This window comes from Nematolebias whitei, chromosome 18 (assembly GCF_014905685.2).
Source record: "Nematolebias whitei isolate Nwh7 chromosome 18, NemWhi1, whole genome shotgun sequence".
NCBI lineage: Eukaryota > Metazoa > Chordata > Actinopteri > Cyprinodontiformes > Rivulidae > Nematolebias > Nematolebias whitei.
The window spans coordinates 36,735,306-36,755,705 of record NC_056515.1 but is presented as its reverse complement, the minus strand read 5'-3'; the positions used below and the strand labels follow the sequence as shown (position 1 = coordinate 36,755,705).

General features: G+C 41.1%; 2 protein-coding genes across 2 annotated transcripts; one reads left to right on the top strand and one right to left on the bottom strand.

Moving 5' to 3' along the window:
* Positions 1 to 1,452: 1,452 nt before the first annotated feature.
* LOC119424950 (bromodomain-containing protein 3) lies at positions 1,453 to 11,315 on the bottom strand. The gene is made up of 10 exons (XM_037692471.1): positions 11,168 to 11,315; positions 9,917 to 10,216; positions 9,044 to 9,181; positions 8,770 to 8,902; positions 5,841 to 6,103; positions 5,632 to 5,760; positions 5,390 to 5,548; positions 2,140 to 2,249; positions 1,794 to 2,059; positions 1,453 to 1,550 (listed from the first exon to the last, which is right to left on the bottom strand). The coding sequence occupies exons 2-10, from the start codon at positions 10,109 to 10,111 to the stop codon at positions 1,453 to 1,455; spliced, it is 1,491 nt and encodes a 496-aa protein (XP_037548399.1). The 5' UTR covers positions 10,112 to 10,216; positions 11,168 to 11,315.
* Positions 11,316 to 12,770: 1,455 nt separating this feature from the next.
* wdr5 (WD repeat domain 5) lies at positions 12,771 to 19,014 on the top strand. Its single transcript, XM_037692439.1, has 14 exons — positions 12,771 to 12,959; positions 13,681 to 13,779; positions 13,989 to 14,097; positions 14,231 to 14,304; positions 15,243 to 15,332; positions 15,468 to 15,557; positions 15,643 to 15,726; positions 15,815 to 15,870; positions 15,994 to 16,040; positions 16,140 to 16,215; positions 16,339 to 16,372; positions 17,845 to 17,919; positions 18,003 to 18,090; positions 18,170 to 19,014. The coding sequence occupies exons 2-14, from the start codon at positions 13,708 to 13,710 to the stop codon at positions 18,268 to 18,270; spliced, it is 996 nt and encodes a 331-aa protein (XP_037548367.1). The 5' UTR covers positions 12,771 to 12,959; positions 13,681 to 13,707; the 3' UTR covers positions 18,271 to 19,014.
* Positions 19,015 to 20,400: the final 1,386 nt, after the last annotated feature.

Below are 20,400 nucleotides of genomic sequence, written 5' to 3'. Positions count from 1 at the left end.
GTGAAATTGGTTATTTTTAAAGCTCAAAACACAAAATGAAAAGCTCTGCAGGATGGTTGTGTATCGCCACCTCTTGCCTGGTTGCTGAGGTGCACATGGTTTGGGCTTCTTCTCATGAAAACCTTGTGTGTGAAGATGTGTCACTCCTCGTGCGTGCACGCTGAGGTCAAATGGAGCAGAAGGCAGCAGCTGGTAGAGGTGGGCAGCGCTGGCCTCGTGCCACGTCCTGCTGGAAGCCTTCGTGCTTTAAGGCAGGGCACGTCCTCTCATACTGGAGCTGCTCACACAAACACCTCACAACTCCTGTCAAGTCCCTTTATCACTTGTTTTCCCACACAACTTAAATTAGCCAATATAGCTAATTATATTATATTTGCAGGTTTTTACTGACATGTTTCTTTACCATAGTAAGTGAAACCATTCAAAATGAACAAATCTATTTATTGTGTGATGTAAATATATATAACTGAATATTTTCCAGCAGAATATCACGAATCTGATTTAAAATGTCACCTCTCCATCCATCATCTTCCACTTGTTCCGAAATCGTGTCGCGGAGGCAGCATCTTGAGCAGGGGGGTCCAGACATTTCTTTCCACGGCCACCTCTTCTGAGAAGATTCCAAGATGTTCCCAGGACAACAGAGACGTCGTCTCTCCAGCGTGTCCTGGGTCTCCTCCCAGTCGGACATGCCTGAACCACCTCAACTGGCTCCTCTTGATGTGGAGGAGCAGCGACTCTACTCCGAGTCTCTCCTGATAACTGAACTTCTCACTCGATCTCTAAGGGAGAGTCCAGCTGCCAGCAGAGGAAACTCATTTCAACCTCCTGTATCCACGATCTCACTCCTTCTGTCACTACCCAGAGTTCACGGCAGTAGGTGAGGGTAAGAACAGACTGACCGGCAGAGAGCGTTGCCTTATAGCTCAGTTCTCTATTCACCACCACAGACCAGCACAGAGTCCACAATACTGCAGATGCTGCACCAATCCGTCTGTAATTCTCACGCTCCATTCTTCCCTCACCCGTGAACAAAACCCTGAGATACTTGAACTCCTTCACTTGAGGCAGAACCTCACCCTCGACCTGAAGAGAGCAATCCACCATTTTCCGACTGAGGACCATGGACCAGATTTGGAGGTTCTGATCCTCCTCCCAGCTGTGAACCGCTCCAGTGAGAGCTGGAGATCACAGCGCGACGACGCGAACAGGACCACATCATCTGCAAAGAGCAGAGATGGACTCCTGAGGCCCCCTGGCTGCACCGAGTCATCATGTCACATCATAAAAACCAAAACTGAATTTTGGGATCCATAAAGTAAAACCAGTAAAGTCTCCACTGACTAAAAGACGATAAAGTTTATTTTTAATAAAGTGAGCATATACAAGTAGAAAAATAAAAATGTGTAAGAACATATTACAAAAAAAGGAATAAATACAACAGCAAGGTGCTCAAGAGTCACTGTCTTCTGTAGTGGAGTCGGAGGAGGTTCTGGAGGAAGAATCTGAAGAGCTGCTGCCGTCATGGAAGGCAGCTCCGTTTCTCTTTCCTGGATAAAGTGGAACAAAAAAGATGAAAACGATAAACAGGGTTGCCAGATAAACACAACATACAACTCATCTTACAAGCTCCTCCCCCAGAAAAGTCCACCTCACTCAGTACTTCAGACAGTTTGAGTCAAAATGCAATCATTTTAAAGCGACGGTACAGGAGTTTGTCATTTCTTATCTGGCAACCCTGACGATAAATATGATGAAGACGTTACAACTTCTAACAAACGGTTTGAACCTACTTTCAAGTTTCTTAAATCTCTTGTAGAAGTAGGACCTGACGTATCGCTGAAGGTCCCGCAGAGTGGACAGCTTCAGCACCTCGAAGTCGATCTCGATCTCGTCCAGGTTGGCGCCGCACATGGCGGGCTCCCGGTCGTGAATGATCTGCACCACGCGGCCCAACTTGAGGCTGGGCAGGCGGTTGATGTCGAGGCTCAGCTGGTGCTTTTCTTCATAAGACATCGGCAAAGATTCCTGGTCTGAATCCAAGTCTTCACACAGCGGCCTAAGGCGACCACAAAACAATTAGGTGTACAAACAAACAAACAAACAAACAAACAAACAAAAGGAGGTAACGTATGGTACCGTGTGCTGGAGATGGAAGTCAGCTTAGTTTCCCTGCTGCACTCTTTCTTGTCCTTCTCATTCCTCGTCTTTGGGGCTTCTGACAGGGCAGCGAGCTGAACACTCTTGAGCTACGTGGACAATTATTAGAAATAAATTAGCAGCTGCAAGATAAGCTAATAAAAATCACTGATCAAATTTAAAGTAGGAATGCACGATGTTGGATTGTTGGCCGATATCCGATACGCCGATATATTAAAACTTATTTGGTTGATAACGGATACCGATGTGATGTACAGATGCCAAAAAGGGGCTGAAAATGATGCAACACTTCAAATGTCAAATTTATTCATGACATTTACTCTCTCTAACACAATGACAACACTTGAACAGTGTAAATTTTCACAAATCTAAAGCGACAAGTGAAAAGTAGCGCATTTTGACTTCTTCTTCTCCTCCTCCGCCGCGGTCAGATCAGGTTGGCGTGCGTGACGTCATCATGTTGTGCTGCCGCTGCAGGCATCCTTGCTGTCATTCAAAAACAGCACCTTTTATATTGGAGTTAATTTGATGGAATGTCCGATATTTAACTTTAACGATATTATCGGCCGATACCGATACCATGCCGATGATATCGTGCATCCCTAATGTAAAGTGCCAACAAGTGCACGAAACTGTAGATGAAGTGACGTCAGGAAAAGGGTTAAAGGCCTAGCATCCTCGAGGAAAGCTTATAGCATCCAGTGATTCATGAAATATTTTGCTAACAAACAAGGGTTGACTTAATAAATTAATGCTGAAGTTTTTAAGTAAAATTTACGTGACGCACATTAATGATAATGCTTCTGTTCTGCCACACCAAACCACGTTTTTGATGTTAATTCATTGTGGAGGCCATTTTGAATCAGGATGACTCCTAAAGCTCACGAGTTAAAGAAATATGCAGAATGATTAACTTTCTGTGAGGTTCATTAAAATATGTCCAGTGGCTGACAGGACATTTTGCTAACAGACAGGCAAGACAGATGTCACAGTTACTGCTCAGGGTACAGTCTCTGAGCAAGCACAAAGGAGACAGTGGAAAGGAAAAACTCCTTTTAACAGGAAGAAACCTCCAGCAGAACCAGGCTCAGGACGAGCGGCCGTCTGCTTCCACCAGATGGGTTTGAGAGGACAGGAAGTAGAAACAGAATGGCAGGTCCAGGTGAACTTTCGAAGGAAAGACAAAAAAGCACGTTAAGATAGAAATAACTACAAATACAAACGAGTCGAGCAAGTAAAGACAGCAGAGAGAGGACGTGTGGTTAATTTGTCCTCCAGCAGCCTAAGCCTATAGCAGCAGAACTAAGGGATAGCACAGGAAACCCGACCCTAACTATAGGATTTATCATAAAGAAAAGACTTGAGCCCAGTATGAAAACTGGTCTATGTGTCAGCCTCAGGGTCTGGAAGTTGGTTCCACAAGAGAGGAGCCTGAGAACTGAAAGATCTGCCTCCCATTCGGTCTGAGAGCGAAGTGCTCTGTTAGGAAAATATGGAACAATAAGATCTGTAATATAAGATGGAGCTAGGTTGTTGAGGGCTTTGTAGGTTAGAAGTAAGATTTTGGATTCTATTCTGGATTTGACAGGGAGCCAGTGGAGAGAAGCTCAAACTGGAGAGACATGATCTCTCCCAGTAACTCCAGTTAAGACTCTGGCAGCAGCATTTTGGATCAACTGAAGACGTTTTAAATAATTAAAATTAATCTACAACTCGTTAATTTTGGAATCAACCCGACCGAGATGTGTTCGCTGAGCAACCTCAGCAAACAAAAAAATGGCTAAAGTTCAGCTAATTCTACAGATATCGAGCTAAAACTTGCCGTGGTAGTAGCTTTGAATAATTCTCAACACGTACCCTGAGCAGTAACTGTGACATCTGTTAGCAAAATGTCCTGTCAGCCACTGGACATATGTAAATGAACCTCACAGAAAGTTAATCATTCTGACTGTGATGAAGTGAAGATTCAGCTCAATCCGCTGCTTCCTTAGATTGAGAACTTTTGGCTTTTGTTTCATGTATATGAATGTTTCTGTTCAGTGCCCTGAGATGACCTCTGGTGTGACTATAGAAATAAACTGAACTGAGTAGATGTACATCCAGTGTTACTTTTGGAGAATTTCTTTAAAATCTGCCACGTAGACTTCGGTGGAGAGCGATGTAACGATCCATTGTACTGTATTTAAGAGCATGCAGGTTGTGGAGGGTAATATAAATAATTTATAACCGTTATGACATGACTGCAGGAGATGCTCAGAAGGATTTGACGACCACCATTAGGTCTGGACTTTTCCCCAAAAGCACTCCAGAACAAGAGACTGCAGATTAGCGTAATCCTTGTCATGGAAGCAAAGAGCAGGTAGAACGTAACGCACAGTCAGCAGAAAAGAGCAGAAACTTTGATCTGCAGCTGCAGTCCCGCTTCTCACTGATCATCCAGACAGTCAAGGTGAGAGCAGGGCAGAGAACGCACCAGACAGATATGCACTCTTTCAGCCAACCTGGCTGGAACACCCCCTGAACGTTTCAGAGCTGCAGTGCATGTGTGAACACAGCTTACAAAAGCATTGTAAGGTAGTAGGCCTGTCACGATAACAAATTTTGCTGGGCGATTGTTTCAGAAATTATTGCGATAAATGATAATATTGTTTGAAATTTAACAATAATTAATTGTCAAAATTTAGAAGAAATGTTAGTGTCTGGAGTGCAGTACCTTTTTTGACCACCACATGGCAGTATAAGACTGTTTGAACCGAAGGATGGATAGTGAGGGAGCGAGCAGTGTGTCTCTAAGAAAAATGGTAGGGAGGCCCCTCGACGTGACATGAGCTGTCTCTCTTTCCTGTTTTTGTTTCTCAAAATGGTGGACGCTCGGTGTGGTTTGAGCTCTTTAGCATTTTTCACACAAAGCTTTTAATAAAAATCAGTAAACAAGTTCTCAGCTTCTTTTTGTAGAAAAAAACAACTTTTTACACGAAGGCACGGGCTTCAACTGTGAATTTTGGAGCTTTGACAAAACTGAGTTTTTTTACAGAGGTCGACCTGTTAGCTTAGCTCGTAGCTTAGCTGCTTTTAACAATCCAAAAACGTGATTTTTGATTGAACGATAAAGCCGATAAATGAAAATGAGGTGGATAATTTTCATTTATCGTGCAATTAATTGTTTATCGCGACAGGCCTGTTGTAAGGTTCATATTCAATGTAACAAACTGTGTTTTCAGGAACCCACCTGCTGCTGCACTTCTGCTGATCTCGATTTGTCCAGACTGAAGTAGGCGTTTGCGTTCAGGCCACAGTAAGCTGCACTGTTAGCAGACGTGGCGCTGCCTGCTGAGCTCATCTCCACATGCTCGTCTGGCATCTTGGCAAACCTCTGCTCGAACACTCCCTGAAACACAATTTAAAAAGAAATTAAGTCAAACGGAGCCAAAATACTTGGTTTTTTTTTGCCTTTCATATGCAACAACCCACCTGAAGTTTTCTGGCCATGGCCACAACGTTGTGATGTGGGGGGTTGTATTTGTAGCAGTTGGAAAAAATTAACCGAACGTCTGCGGCGAACTGCTGCGCATCCTGGTATTCTCCTCCGTCCAGCTTGTTCTGCAGGTTCAGAACGAACAACTGAACCTCAGTCTTTTTATTTGTAAAACCACAAAAATAAGCTAGAGAAGTGAATGTACTTTAACAGTGCTGAGATCCATCGGGTACTTGATGATGTCATGGTAATCGTGCAGCCCCAGAGCTTGAGCGTTAACAGGCAGGTAGAAGGGCCAGGCGTGGCTCGAGTGTTTCTTAGACAGCATCTCCTTCAGGATTTCGTTGCAGTACTTGAGCTGGTCGCTCACACTCCCTGCCTCCGTTTGTCGCTTCGGATCGTTCTCTTCGTCGTTCGTCGTCGTAGGACTTGCAGTTCGCTCCGCACTTTCACGCCTTTTTTTCTTTTCTGATAAAATCAACAAAACTCGCTATAAATGTTCACATACATCAAATCGAAACCGGACTCCCCCCCCCCCCCCCAAGCTTCAATTTATAATTTATTTATATTCCTCCAGAGGGCAGTTTGTTTCACAGGAAGTAAGAGACAGAACTAGAAACATAAAAAGAAACACGACGGTGTGAGGATCCACAAACCAGCAAACTAAATCTTAATTTACAACAAACATGATTAAAAAGCACTTAAAAAAATAACAAAAAAATTAATGATGAAAAAACATCTAATCCAACTAATCACTTTTCTCCACTACATTTGCATTTGTAAAAGAAACAGCTGTGGGGATAAAGAATCTGTTGGTCCTAATAGGAGGAAACACCAGTCTGGAGCCACAGGGGAAAAAAAATAATAATTTAAAAACAGTACAATAACTAACAATAAAACAAAATAGGGATGCACGATATTGGATTTTTGGCAGATATTCGATATGTTAAAACTTATTTGACCAATAACCGATACCGATATTTTTAATATACCGTATTTTCCGCCCTACAAGACGCATCAGTCCAAATTTGTCTAATAACGTGGAAAAAATCCATAAATACGTTGCTTCGCCGTAAAAGTCGCATCTATTATGCGTCACCGCTGACAACCCGGAAATATGGGCCGGTGTTGTGCTGAAAATCGATTGGCTGCCAAATGGCGGCCGCGAGAGCGTGCACGGGAGGACTTTTAACAAGAATTTAACAAGATTAACGTTTAAAAACAATTATTTGTTTGCTCAACATTATAATAAAGGTGTGTCTCAGTTGAACTTTTATTTAAAAAATGCACTTTAATGTTCAAATCAGCTGCATTTCGCCGGGGCGGTGCAGAGAAATGAAGCTGACTTCACGGTTGCTCCAGGCGAGCTGGATGAAGGTGGCATGTATGGCAAGCAGATTGAGTCAATAATAGCTGGTGAAAATTCTCAGCCATCCAGGACATGGTAAATTCAAAAAAGTTCAAGACAAAAATAATAAAGTATAATATAAATAAAGTACAGTTGTTTTTGTCTTGAACTGTTTTGAATGTTTCATTATAGCCACGTTTACCCATTACATGATACAACGGCATGCCTTACTACTCTGCTGCCATCTAGTGGTTGAAAAATGGTAGTGTGCATTTTTTTTTTTCCAGACAGAAGGAATTAAAACAGTTTTAACTCAGCCACAAATTGGTTTATAAATATGGGAAAAAAATACGTCGCTTCGGCATATAAGTCGCAGGGCATGTAAATTATGCAAAAAAACAAAACATGACTCATACAGCGAAAAATACAGTACTTTCCTTTGTCAGAACATAGCCCTCTTATTTAGGCTTATTTTCTACAAAAGTTGTGTAAGAGCTGGTGACATATATTCAGGAACAGCCATATATTTTGCATATATTAAATGTTATTTATTAGCATTAGTCACCTGCTATGCTGTCTCACTTGTAGAGGCTTGTTCCGGGTTTCTGGCTGCAGTGTGGGATCCTCTGCACTCCTGTGCATGAAGCCTTCAAAGTTTTGTTTATCCATTGTGCCGTAAGACTAATCGTGCTAACGGGGCAAACACTTCACGTCCAAATGTCTGTGGTAAAACTCACCCAAGTGCTATCAGCTATTAGCTTCTCAACGGCGTCGGAAACGACGGCTTATAACTCGGGTAATTCTACGTCTAGAGATGCACCGATCCAATACCAATATAGGTATTGGTACAAAAACTTCTGGATCGGGTATCAGTGACAATGTGACCGATCCATGACTGGGCAGATCTATTCACTCTAACTCTATGTTTTGTGCTCTGAGTGACGTCACACGCTAGCGTAGGGACTGAACAAATTAAAGTTGTGCTGTTTTTACATGTTTGACCCGAGCTTGTGAAGCTCTTGGTGCGTTTAGGTGTTCTGGTGCAGAGTTTTCAATTAACTAGTAATTCTGTACATTCATGTCTGCGTTTAACAAAACAAATGTTTTAAGTTAAATCAGCACTGTGTAAGCTCAAACATCCAGGTAGATGATAAAAATGGCTAAATCACGTCATCTGGACCTGTTTCAGAAATGGGTCCAGATGACGAGATTTAGCCATTTTTGTTAATTCAGCACAGTTTTTCCTGTATCGGATCGGTATCGGATCGGTATCGGTCGATACTAAACCGCAGGTATTGGATCGGAAGTGAATAAAGTGGATCAGTGCATCCCTAGCTACGTTGGAAAAATATTTCTGACTGGGGAAGATGTAGCGAGGCTCAACGTAGTCCAAAAATCTTGAGAATCCAATATCCTCAACAAAAAAACAACTTTCCTCTCCACCGTAATCAGATCAGGTGGGCCCGCGTGACGTCATCACGCTGTGCTGGCGCTGCAGGCATCCTTGTCACTGGGTTGTCATACAAAACCAGCTTATTTCATACTGGCGAGTTATTTTGATTGAATGTCCGATGTCCGATATTGAACTTTAAATCTACTATCGGCCGATACGATACAATGTCAATAATATTGTGCATCCCTAAAACAAAATTCTAAAACCAATGAATACTAAAAACTTAAATACATCCAATTACTTCCTCTCCAAATTTGCATTAAAAAAGGAGCTAGAAGTCATTTAATAGCTGCTGCTCACCTGAAGGTTGGTTAGATATTCATAGTTCAGTACCTGCAGTGCTGCTTCTTCTACCCTTCCTTTTGCCTGCAAGAGACAAACTCTCTTCCTTCTGAGGCATCTGAGAAACTTTCTGCAGGAAAATCTTCTCCAGGGCGAGCGCCATCAGCACAATGTCATCTGTAGGCTGCAGAGCAAGATGAAGACAAGAGTTCGGACGTTTAAAGGAGCCGTGTGGACCACCACATATGTAAAGAAACTGGTGTTTATTTAGATATTTTATGGGAGGAAGCAGAATCGACGCAGCTTGAATCCCGCAGCGCCTCACCTTGTTGTAAATGTAGCAGTTGGTGAACATGGTGTTGAAGTCCTGCATGCATTCACTCGCGCTCCAGTAGTAGTTGTTCTCCAGACGTTTCTTGATGGTGCCCAGGTCCATGGGAGATGTTATTAACTTGTGATAATCCTGAGGGGGAAAAAACAACAATTGTTCTGCCTCTTCAAGTCTGACTGGAAAAATAGATCAATTCTTTCTCCCTGAAACGGAAGCAGATACGATATAATACTGTCCATGTTTGTATAGAACCCGTAGAAAACAGGCAAAAAATAACATGTATGCAAAAGTTCACCAAATATTGAGAACAATAAGGGTGAAGTGAGTAAATATGACAAAAAAATAATAAATTACAAACTTGCACGTGCAGCTTTAGACCTGATACCAGTCATTTTCACACCTAACAGGAATTTCATCCATGTGACCAGAGAGGCTCAGCTGTGAGTCAAACCAACAAAGACCCTAACGAACCCCTATTGTGAGGATCGATAGGGCAATCTACATATGAATCTAGCTTAGCTCAGCTTTATAACTCGAACACCACCCTCTCCGTCCTTTGAACCGAGAAGCTAAACGTCTTCAGTTACAAATAAAGTCCAGCTGTTTTTGTCTTGAACTTTTGTGAATTTATAAAACTTGATGCAGCCTTTATGGATGCAAGTGTTCACTTCTAAGATTTCTTTATTTGATACATTTGACTTGCAAGACGTTGTTTTGTCAGTCTCAGTAAGCAAAGCCAAGACTTTAATTGCAGAGGTTTGAGTCTAATTGTCTGTTTTTATCTGAAACAACGATTAAGCAACTTCTCATATAAATAACTTCAGATAAATCATGTTCTGGCAATCAATAAAGTTACTAAATACTCACTGGTAGTCCAAGACTGACAGCATCAACTGGCTTGTAAAAAGGCCAAGCAAACTGGTGCCGCCACAGCGCGTTGATCACGACTTTCTGCATGAACTGCAGCTGGTTGGTCCGCTGTCCCGGCTTGTTGGGATTGCTCACCTCCGGAGGAGGAGGATTCACGAGCTGCGGAGGGTCTTCTTGTGGATCTCCAGACATGACGGCAGCAGAAAAATATCTGTCGGCTTCTCTTATCTCACGTGAGTCAGTGCAGTAAAGATGCTCAGGGACCTCCAGCCCACGTCATACATAGCTTCATGTCACCTGTTGAAAGAAATGTTAGAATAAGTCGGTTCACATGGCCCGCGATGACAAACTAGAACTGCTGACCTATTCTTAACATGAATTCTGAGTTTGCACGTTTTAACTTTGATGTAATATATAATCACAGTATTCCTGATGTACGGAGAATCTTTCAACCAAGAGGAATCTGTTCATATGACTCAACTAATTAGGATTTATTTAGCTGGATGATTGAGCATGCATCAATACAATCTGTCCAGATGACATGATTTCACCTTTGTTTTGTTATAAACACAGTGAAGTGCTAAAATGTTAAATCATTCCAAATTTATCAAAGTTCATGCTCAATAATCCAACAAAGACAACTTTGTTGCATCTTAAATTTATTCATGTTTTTGAGCAGCAGGACTTTCGTGTAATATTTTACATTAGTCTTGATCAGTGTTTTTTTCAGCTTCCTAGAGGATTTTCAAAGTTTAAGTGAAAGTAAACACTTTTTGTAAGTTTTGCATAAACACCAAACATCTGTTTTTATGTAATCCACCGTGATTTATTCCTTAAACCTGATTTTTACGTCAGAGATTATAAACAAACAACAAAAAACTAAATATTCTACTGAAAACAAAACCAGCAAACTTGGCTTTTATAAGTCATATTATAGCAAAATATCACAAGGCAGCTAATAATTAAACCACGATGTATTCAGCTAGTTAGCTTAGCATCATTAACAAAATGCTAACAACATTAATTTACCATGACTCGGTTTCAAACTGTCCACTTAGGTATTAATTACAAGACTTTTGCTTTACTTTCAGACAACGAGCCAAAATCCAACACTGACTTTTGTTCGTTTTTATGAAATAAAGCCAAAAATACGTCTCTCCAGCTGTATTTTTTTTTTAGTCGACGTTGGGGACAAACTTAACGGTAATAAAACAATTTAAAGAAAGGAAACACTGAAGGTTTTATTACCAACTCGTTTTCTTATGAGGGCGTGTTGACGTGAGAGTTCAGATGCTGCTATTTTCAGAAGCGTTCGCACCGAAGGTCAAAAAGTTAACAGAAGCAGGTTAATAGTTGAAAACTTGTGGGCAACGTGTGTAACGTGACCACAACACACGCAACTGATCAAACCTGGACCCGATCACTGCTTCCGGTGTTGCCAGATAAGAAATACGGAAGTATCGCACCCGCGGATTAAAATTATCGTATTTTGAGAAAAAAAAATAGCACACACATACAAAACTTCCATTTTTAAGTTTCTAGAAATCATCTAATTGTATAGTACATTATTATAAACAGTGAATGTTATAGCCTAAAATGTGTTTTTACATTTAAATAGTCTTAACAAAACTGTTGATAAAGACGCCACCTGCAGAACAGCGCCCCTTAGTGGTGTGGAGTGCAACTGAGCCGCCACCTGCGTTGTGCATTGTTTTGCTCATTTCTTTAATATACTGTTTTTGTTACAAATAAAATTTGAAAAATAAGTCAGAATGAAATGTCTTCTACAGGCTGCTGTTGAATCATCCTGGCTCAGTGTCCAGCATATATATATATATATATATTGGTTTACATTCTAGAAATTAACATAAACCTGAACAACTTGATTAAAATGCTTTTGACATAGAAATCGCTTGTGACATATGTTTTCATTTATTCTTTCAACCTTTATTTAAACAGGTAAGTCACATTGAGCCTTGGAGACTAATTTATAAGTGAGACCTGTTTGGACAGACAATGAAAGTGGTGAAAAATTACATATGGTTTGGAGACAAAAATATCCTTACAACAGTGTGATTTTCACACATTAAGTGAAAACCTGAACAGGTAATTTATCCTAAACTTAAATGCAAATTTAACAAGACAGTGTGTGTGCTGCAGTAAATATGCTTATAACTAGATACATTTTCTTCCATGACTCTTGTTTTTTATTTTATTTTGTTTAATTTCACAGTTCCAACACTGATTTGTTTGTGACCAGCAAAAGTGACCCAAACATTTAGACAGCAGTGATTTGTTTTACACTCACACAGTAATATCTTGTGCACAGACAGACAATAATCTTAAAATAAAAATCTGGATCCGGATCTAAAGCATTGCCAACATTTAATAATTTGCTCTTTGTGACAACCTCAACATTTCCTGAAATTTTCATGAAATTCATGAGATCGTGCGTCTGGCAACGCAGAGGGCGTGGCTGGAGGGACAGACGTTGTAATAGCGCCCCCTTGCGGCCAGAGTGATACATTGCATCGTCTCTAGAACATAAACCGCGTTAACATAATTTACATTTTATGTGGCAGTTTTCCATTAGCTTAACTTCAAACAACTGTGGATGCGAAAGAATATTTTTAATTGACTTTTGATTAACCAGATTATTATTTTTTAAATCCAATACGCTGCATACAAATGTATGCAATTTAAATTGTGGACTTTAGGGACTCCCTTACTTCAGAGACAGGGGGAATTAATTGCTTTGCAAGAGGACGCTGTGTTCACCAGATCAAAATGTATTTTTTAATCGCCTTGATAAAAGTGATCCTCACCAGCTTCCGTTAGGTCTGATGGCAATGCGCTTGCGCAGAACCTCCGCACACCACATTCCCCGCTTCTGCTCGCTCCTAGAGTGTAGGCAAACATCCGCAAGAGAAATTCTTGATTTCTTCATTTTTCTCGACTCAAATTTGCAAGTATACGCGCTTTTTATGTGTCCATTCCTCTGTAGGAGTGATAATTTGGTCGCCAATCTGCATTAATCCCCGTAAGTATCGCGTAATAACCGAATCCTCATTGTTTGAATGGAGGGCCCCTGATGGCTGGTTGTCAACAGCATCAACGCTGCATGATGGATCAAGGCTGTCGTAGACTTTTCCATTAAACCAGGGCAACTAAGTCTAACTAATGCCTTTTGTCTCGAACATACAACCTAAAACATCCAAACAAGCACCTAGATTAGGCTAAAAATAAAAATCGGGCGTTGAATTTAGCATAAGCATAGCTTTCCCGTGTGTCGCTCTTTGTTCGATTTTGTCATTTAAGCATGCATTTAATTTAAGCAAACACGAGTTAATGTCACTACCTTTTAAAAACAATTCAAAATATTCCAAGGAGCCAGTAAAATGTGTTTGTATTTAGTCGATTTTCTTAAAATATATAATGCAACGCTAGCTAACTCAAGCTAACTGCGCTAGCTTGAAATAGTAGCTAAACGACAAAGCTACCATGCAGGAGTTCAGCTTCTGTGACATGAACATCTGTGCTACTTCCAGATAAGTTCAATTCGAGCATAAGCTGGTAACTGTAGAAGCTTTTTTTATCTTGATTTGAGTAAAGTCTAATAGATACCAGTATTGAAGAAAGTTGTGCTAACAGAGCAGCTAACAGTATATACCAACTTTCCAAAATTGCTTAACATTTTAAAGATGTCAGCATTTTTGACAAACCTGTTAATGTTAAGTTTATTTTCATTGCTGTCGGAGTAGAGTGCAATAGATGCTGATTCCCTCACCATGGCAACAGAGGACAAGAAACCAGAGACTGATACCAAACCTCCAGTTATTCCATCAGCCAGCCAAAGCAAGGTCAGATTGAATGTAATATATTCATATATATATGTAATCTTTCCTTCTCTCAGTGAGGGAGTATTTTACCTTTAAACCTGCTCAAGACAGATAATCTCTAGGCAATTTGCATATGTGTTTTTTAAATATTCTTGTTCTTTAACAAGCTTGAAACATCACACATTTGTTTGTTTATTTGCTGCATTTATTATAATGTTGTTTTTGTTCAGTCTGCTCCTGCAAAGCCAAACTACAGCTTGAAATTCACACTAGCGGGACACACTAAAGCCGTGTCCTCTGTCAAATTCAGCCCAAGTGGAGAATGGCTCGCCAGCTCTTGTGAGTTCCTCATTTTTAAGTAATTTAAAAATTAACAGGCTACATCACAGGAACATCTGATCAACTGAACCTGGCGTAAAACGTTTTACGCTGTGGTTAGTGTTGAATTAAACTAAATTTTATTCTGTTACAGCTGCTGATAAACTCATCAAAATCTGGGGAGCCTATGATGGCAAGTTTGAGAAAACCATATCTGGACATAAACTTGTGAGTAGAACCAGCGTTTAATGTTTTAGGTTAAAAACGTGGTGAGAAGCTGTAGTGATCTCAGAGAGCCCTATTCATCTATACAGAAAACTTTTTTTTTCTACATTTGTAATTTCCTTATTTTTGTAAGTCATGTCCCTGTCAATTGATATAAAATTAGTAAAAGGGTTAGGCTTGAGTGAAATGTTTTTATTTTATTTTTGTCTCAAGATGCAGTAATTGTGTAACCGCTAACCTGCTAATCTCAGAGCTAATTTTCCATTTAGCGGATTAGCGCAGTGTTTCCCCTACCTTTATTCAAGGAGGGTGCCCCAGCCTGTGAACAGAACCGAGCGCCCTGTCTACAGAAATGTCCTTCGCTCACAACCCCCCTTGAATTACCGTTTGTCCATCCGTTCATCTTGTCAGGTTGATAATAATAAGAAGAAGAAAAGAAGTGAGGCACTTCTATTCAGTTTGTTGCTACATGTAGTCACTATCCAAAATTGGGTTGCCACATCAAAATATTTATAAAAATCCATTCTGATCATTTGAGGAAACCATGCGTTCTAGTTTTTTTTTTTAATAATTGGGGTGGCTGGAGATTAATCTATGGTGGCCAAGGCCCCCATTGGCCACCCTCTATCGCCACCATTGCGCCTGGTGGTGAATAAAATTGCTCCATGCACTCGCCAGGATCCGTTACTCAAATCAAAAAATACTTCCTCCGTTCTTATACACAGCGTAACTTTTACTTACTTAAATATCAAGCATCAAACCCCCCCTGTTCAGTTCCAGTCCAGAAAAACACTCATCTCCAAAACTACAAACATTCACTAATCAGATCCCTCAGCACCAGGACATCGATCGGTGTACCTCTCGTTATTTTTAAGGTTCTCTATAAAAACTTGCCTCTTGTTCTTCTTCAGGCTTCTAATATTCTTATTGAATCCCTGCAGGGAATATCGGACGTGGCCTGGTCTTCTGACTCCAACCTCCTGGTGTCTGCGTCCGATGACAAAACCCTGAAGATCTGGGACGTCAACTCTGTAAGAATATCTAAAGACTGCTGCAGTGAAAATCTGAATGTTGCTGCTGGTAAAGAGAAGAGGCTCAGTTTGTGTTTGTGCAGAAACCTGATCAAAGCTTCTCCCCGTCTGAGCTGAAATGTGTTTCAATTTCAGGGGAAGTGCTTAAAAACTCTGAAAGGTCACAGCAACTACGTGTTCTGCTGCAACTTCAACCCGCAGTCCAACCTCATCGTGTCGGGATCAGTGAGTGCACGGCTTTTAGCAACAACAAACTTAAGACGTGGAGGAACGTTGATCAAAACCTCTTTTTTTTTTTTCCTGCTTCCAGTTTGATGAGAGCGTACGGATATGGGACGTGAAGACCGGGAAGTGTTTGAAAACGTTGCCGGCTCATTCTGATCCTGTGTCCGCTGTAAGTTTTTATTTATTTATTTGAACATGAGATAAAGAGAAGAGGACACACGGGAACACGTTAATTGTAACTATTGTGAATGTCGCAGGTCCATTTCAACAGGGACGGCTCCCTGATAGTTTCCAGTAGCTACGACGGCCTCTGGTGAGTTCTGCAGTTAATTTGACTGATTCTCTGTAAGTTTCCACATTAATTATATTATCTGTGTCACGTGATCTGTTTTAGTTTTAATGATTTCTCAGTTAAATAATTATTTTCTTTTCACAGTCGAATCTGGGACACGGCGTCCGGGCAGTGTTTAAAGACTCTCATTGGTCAGATCCGAAACTTTTTAATCTGTGATGATAAAAGTGCGTCCAAGATGAATAATTTAGCTTTATTTTCCTCACACTGGTGCGTTTCTGTTCCTTCAGACGATGACAATCCTCCCGTGTCGTTTGTGAAGTTTTCTCCCAACGGGAAATACATCCTGGCTGCTACTCTGGATAAGTGAGTTTGAGGATTCAGGGGATTTGAACGTTCTTCAAATCACACAGTTGGTGTTTGTCACCTGCAGAGGGCAGCACAACCGCACCTGTGGGCTTTAACTGTGTTCATGGTTTGTATTTTCAGCACGCTCAAGCTGTGGGACTACAGCAAAGGAAAGGTGAGCTCCTGCAGCAGCTGGGTGACGTTGATCCAACACATTAGACTATTTTCTCGTCTGCTTTATTCTCATTGAGTCATTTCAGAAAAATCTTTTCAGTGGTTTTGTTTTGACATTTACGACGGAGCTTTAAGGCCACGCTAAGGAAAAAAATTAAAAGCCATAAAATTATGAGAATAAAGTCATACCAGATTTTTTTTTTTTTTTTTTTACAGCTCGTTAATTTTTTTCCCACGTGTGAGATCCACGATGCAACCTGTCAATCAATCCAGTAGGCGTGTCGGCAACTGATCAATCTGAAGCTAAATACTCTGTACCTGCAGAGCTGCTGCAGCCCATCAGAGCGTACCACCTGACTGTAAACAGGTTCAAAGTCCTGATACTGATAATCTGATGCTCATGTGCTCACAGATTAACTCTTATTTGTAAAAAACCAATTCCAAAGTATAACTTAACAAGAGCAAGTCTTCATTTTACTACATTTCAAATGCAGTAAACTGCTTTATCGTGTTTGAGTTTGGATAATATTACGACTCGTTTAGCTTCGGATTGATCAATTATTGACACGCCTACTGGATTGATTGACGGGTCGCGTCGTGGTTCCGACTCGTGGAGAGAAAAAATATTAACGAGAGCTGTAAAAAAAAAAAAAAAAGTCTTGTACGACTTTATTCTCATAATTTTATGGCTTTTAAATTTTTTTTTTCTTAACGTGGCCCTAAAACTTCTTCGTAGGCGTTCATTAAATTAGATATTCATGCTCAAAATTTCTGCCATTCTGGTTTCAAACGCACGTGGCCATGAGTTACCATTAGACCATATTTATCCGATTCATTATAATGCCATCCTGATTGATTTATAAAGCACTTAAAAACAGCAACGAGCCCTATCCTTCCAAAGTTGCTGGGTCAAATCCTGGGACGTGGCTTCACAGCGACGTGTAACTGTGTTTAGCTTTGATCCAACAGTATTTCTGGTTTGCTGCGACTCGGAACGAGTCAGCTGCTTCAACAAATGACTCCGTCTTGGAAGGACTCCTTGTGTTTAACAAATAACTGACCCAGAACGACGCTTCAGTAGCTGCCTTCACCTTTGCTTTTCAGCTGTAGGAAAAATTGCTGTCTGGATAACCCTTTTGTTTTTTCTCAGTTTACTTTTGGGAAGGAAGTCGGTGTCGTAGTTTTTATGAACAGTCCGAAAACGCTGCTCCACATTTCCCTTCAATGCAGTGGTAGACTGGCAGACGAGGCAAACGCACTTCGAATATGACATCGTGAAAAAAACGTTTGTCTTCCCGTTCCGTATGGAAACGGACATTTTTTTGCTTCTTACTTGGTCCAGCTGCCCCGCTCGTTCCAAACCATTTCTTGAGTAGATTAGAAGAAATAAACTTGAGGCTATTAAGAGGAAACTCTGCAGCTCGCTGGACAGGTGACGTCTGAGAGATCTGACTTGTTTATTTCTACTTCCAGTGCCTGAAGACGTACACGGGCCATAAAAACGAGAAATACTGCATATTCGCTAACTTCTCTGTCACCGGGGGGAAGGTAAGCGCTCTTGTTTTGTGCGTGATGGTCTGCAGAGTTTGTGTCCCGATTGGAGGCGGAGCTAAGCGGCTGCTCTCTTGCAGTGGATCGTGTCGGGCTCGGAGGACAACATGGTTTATATCTGGAACCTGCAGACGAAGGAGATCGTGCAGAAGCTCCAGGGCCACACAGGTACACGCTCGACGAGATTTAACGCGCCGTTTTCTCTTAACGCAACATTTACATGAGGTTTACGTTTGTTTACGTTCAGACGTCGTCATCTCGACCGCCTGCCACCCAACAGAGAACATCATCGCATCCGCAGCTTTAGAAAACGACAAAACCATCAAGCTATGGAAAAGCGACTGCTAAACCCCCACGTTTTTGTTTTGTTTTGGGGGGGGTTATTCATCTATATATATTTTTTTCCTTCTCCATTGTGTTGTAAGATAAAAAGACCTTTTTGTAAAGAGCTCCTGATGGATGCAGCAAGTTTTGAGTTCATGAAATCCCGCGAGGGGAACTCCGCGGCGGACACTCGTCTCACCTCACCTGACACTCGTCAGCTTCTGTCTCATTAAACGGTGACTTGTTTTAAAGAATTGTTCTGGTGTTTCAGTATTTTTCACAGCATTTGCTTCACAACAGCTCCTGTCCAGTAAATGTAATGGTTACTGCTCCTTTGATTTCTTTAACGTAGTCTCAAACTGTAAAGCGTTGTTTGATCTTCACACCAGGCTTTGATTAAAAAAAGACGAGAATTAATTTCTTTTACAAATAATACCAACGTTGCTAAGTTTCTTCAAATGTCGAGCGTGAAGCAGAATGCCTCACAAAAAGACTTTAAATCAGTAAATACGTGAATGAGGGATAAAAGCTTTTGTCCCACTTAAAACAATTTTAGTGTATTAACACAACAGCAACCTGATGTTACTGTGCTGTAGTATTTGTACATATTACACTGACATGTACTGCTTTTTAATGCTTGCTTCTCTCGTAGCCGTGCACATGAAGCCAGCAGCATCTGTTGTCTGTAGTTCACCTGGTTTTTGTGGATTTGTTTTGCGTTTGACAGCTATAACCTGCAAATGAATAAAATCGGTTTTGTAAATTTAACACTGTGTAATTTTTAATTTTTATGGCCTGCTCCTGAAGGGAAAGATGTCAACAACGTTATTCCTCAAACACTTTTAGTCCATTTGCTTGGAAATGTTTTACTCTTTCTGTATTTCTGGCTTAAAAAGACGTCATATTTCAAGTATTGAACTGAGCAAATGTTTTTTTTTTTTGTTTTCTTCTGTTTGACCGCTGGACGGGTCAATAACAGACTTATAGGTCAATATGATGCCAAAAGTAGTTCTGATATATTTATTATATATATATATATTTTTATAGCATTATACTATATTCAGACTTAGTTCTGGCAGCTCTGAAGGCCAAATAAATTTTGTGAAGGGGTCGTATCCTGCTCCATAAGCCGCCTGTTGAACAAGCGTGCACTTGGCCCGATATATACAGATGATACATAAATATACTGAATAGACCTATTCATACATATATGAATATATATGTGTGTGTGTGTGTGTGTGTATATGTGCAGCCTCCATGCCACACATTGATGCTGGAGCACAGGATGCTCTCCACTGCACACCTGTAGAAGGAGGTGAGGACTGAGCTTCCCAGACCAGCTCGCCTCAGCCGTCTGAGGAAGTAGAGTCTCTGATGAGCTTTCTTGATCAGGCTGGTGGTGTTGTTGCTCCAGCTGAGGTTGTCATTCATGTGTACACCCAAGTACTTGTAGCTGGAGACCACTTCCACCGCAGATCCTCTTATGTTCAGGGGGGTGTAGGTGTTTTTGTTCCTTCTGAAGTCCACAATCATCTCCTTTGTCTTCTTCACATTGATGTGAAGGTTATTCTCTCTGCACCAGCTCTCCAGGTGTTCCACCTCCTGCCTGTAGCTGGACTCATCATTGTTTGTGATGCATCCCACCACCGCTGTATCATCTGCAAACTTTACAATATGACAGCCTGGATGGGTAGCTGCACAATCATACGTGAGCAGAGTAAACAGGAGGGGGCTCAACACACATCCCTGAGGAGAGCCAGTGCTGAGGGTTATGGTGGAGGAGGAGAGGTTGTGGATCCTCACTAACTGTGGTCTGTTTGTTAAAAAGTCTAGTACCCAGTTGCAAATGGAGGGGCTTAGTCCTAGTGTGAATAGTTTGTCCATCAGGGTTTGGGGGATCATGGTGTTGAAGGCGGTTGTGAAGTCCACAAAGAGCACACGGACGTAAGAGTTTTTCTGCTCCACGTGGTTGAGTGCAGTGTGGACCACAGAGGAGATGGCGTCCTCTGTTGATCGGTTCTCACAGTACGCATACTGATGAGGGTCCTCGTTGATGTTGATGGTTGTTTTGATGCGAGTCATGACCAGTTTTTCAAAGCATTTAGCGACTATCGGGGTGAGGGCCACTGGCCGATAGTCATTCAGACCAGTCAC

Bases quoted from the DNA above. Each gene is read 5' to 3' on its own strand.
- LOC119424950 (XM_037692471.1), bottom strand. From the start codon at position 10,111: ATGTCTGGAGATCCACAAGAAGACCCTCCGCAGCTCGTGAATCCTCCT. The intron at 6,104-8,769 runs GTACTGAACTAT...TGATTTTATCAG, and splicing joins TAGAAGAAGCAGCACTGCAG to AAAAGAAAAAAAGGCGTGAA. The intron at 2,250-5,389 runs GTGGGTTCCTGA...TTGTCCACGTAG, and splicing joins CAGCAGAAGTGCAGCAGCAG to CTCAAGAGTGTTCAGCTCGC.
- wdr5 (XM_037692439.1), top strand. From the start codon at position 13,708: ATGGCAACAGAGGACAAGAAACCAGAGACTGATACCAAACCTCCAGTT. The intron at 16,216-16,338 runs GTGAGTTTGAGG...TTGTATTTTCAG, and splicing joins CTGGCTGCTACTCTGGATAA to CACGCTCAAGCTGTGGGACT. The intron at 17,920-18,002 runs GTAAGCGCTCTT...GCTCTCTTGCAG, and splicing joins TCTCTGTCACCGGGGGGAAG to TGGATCGTGTCGGGCTCGGA.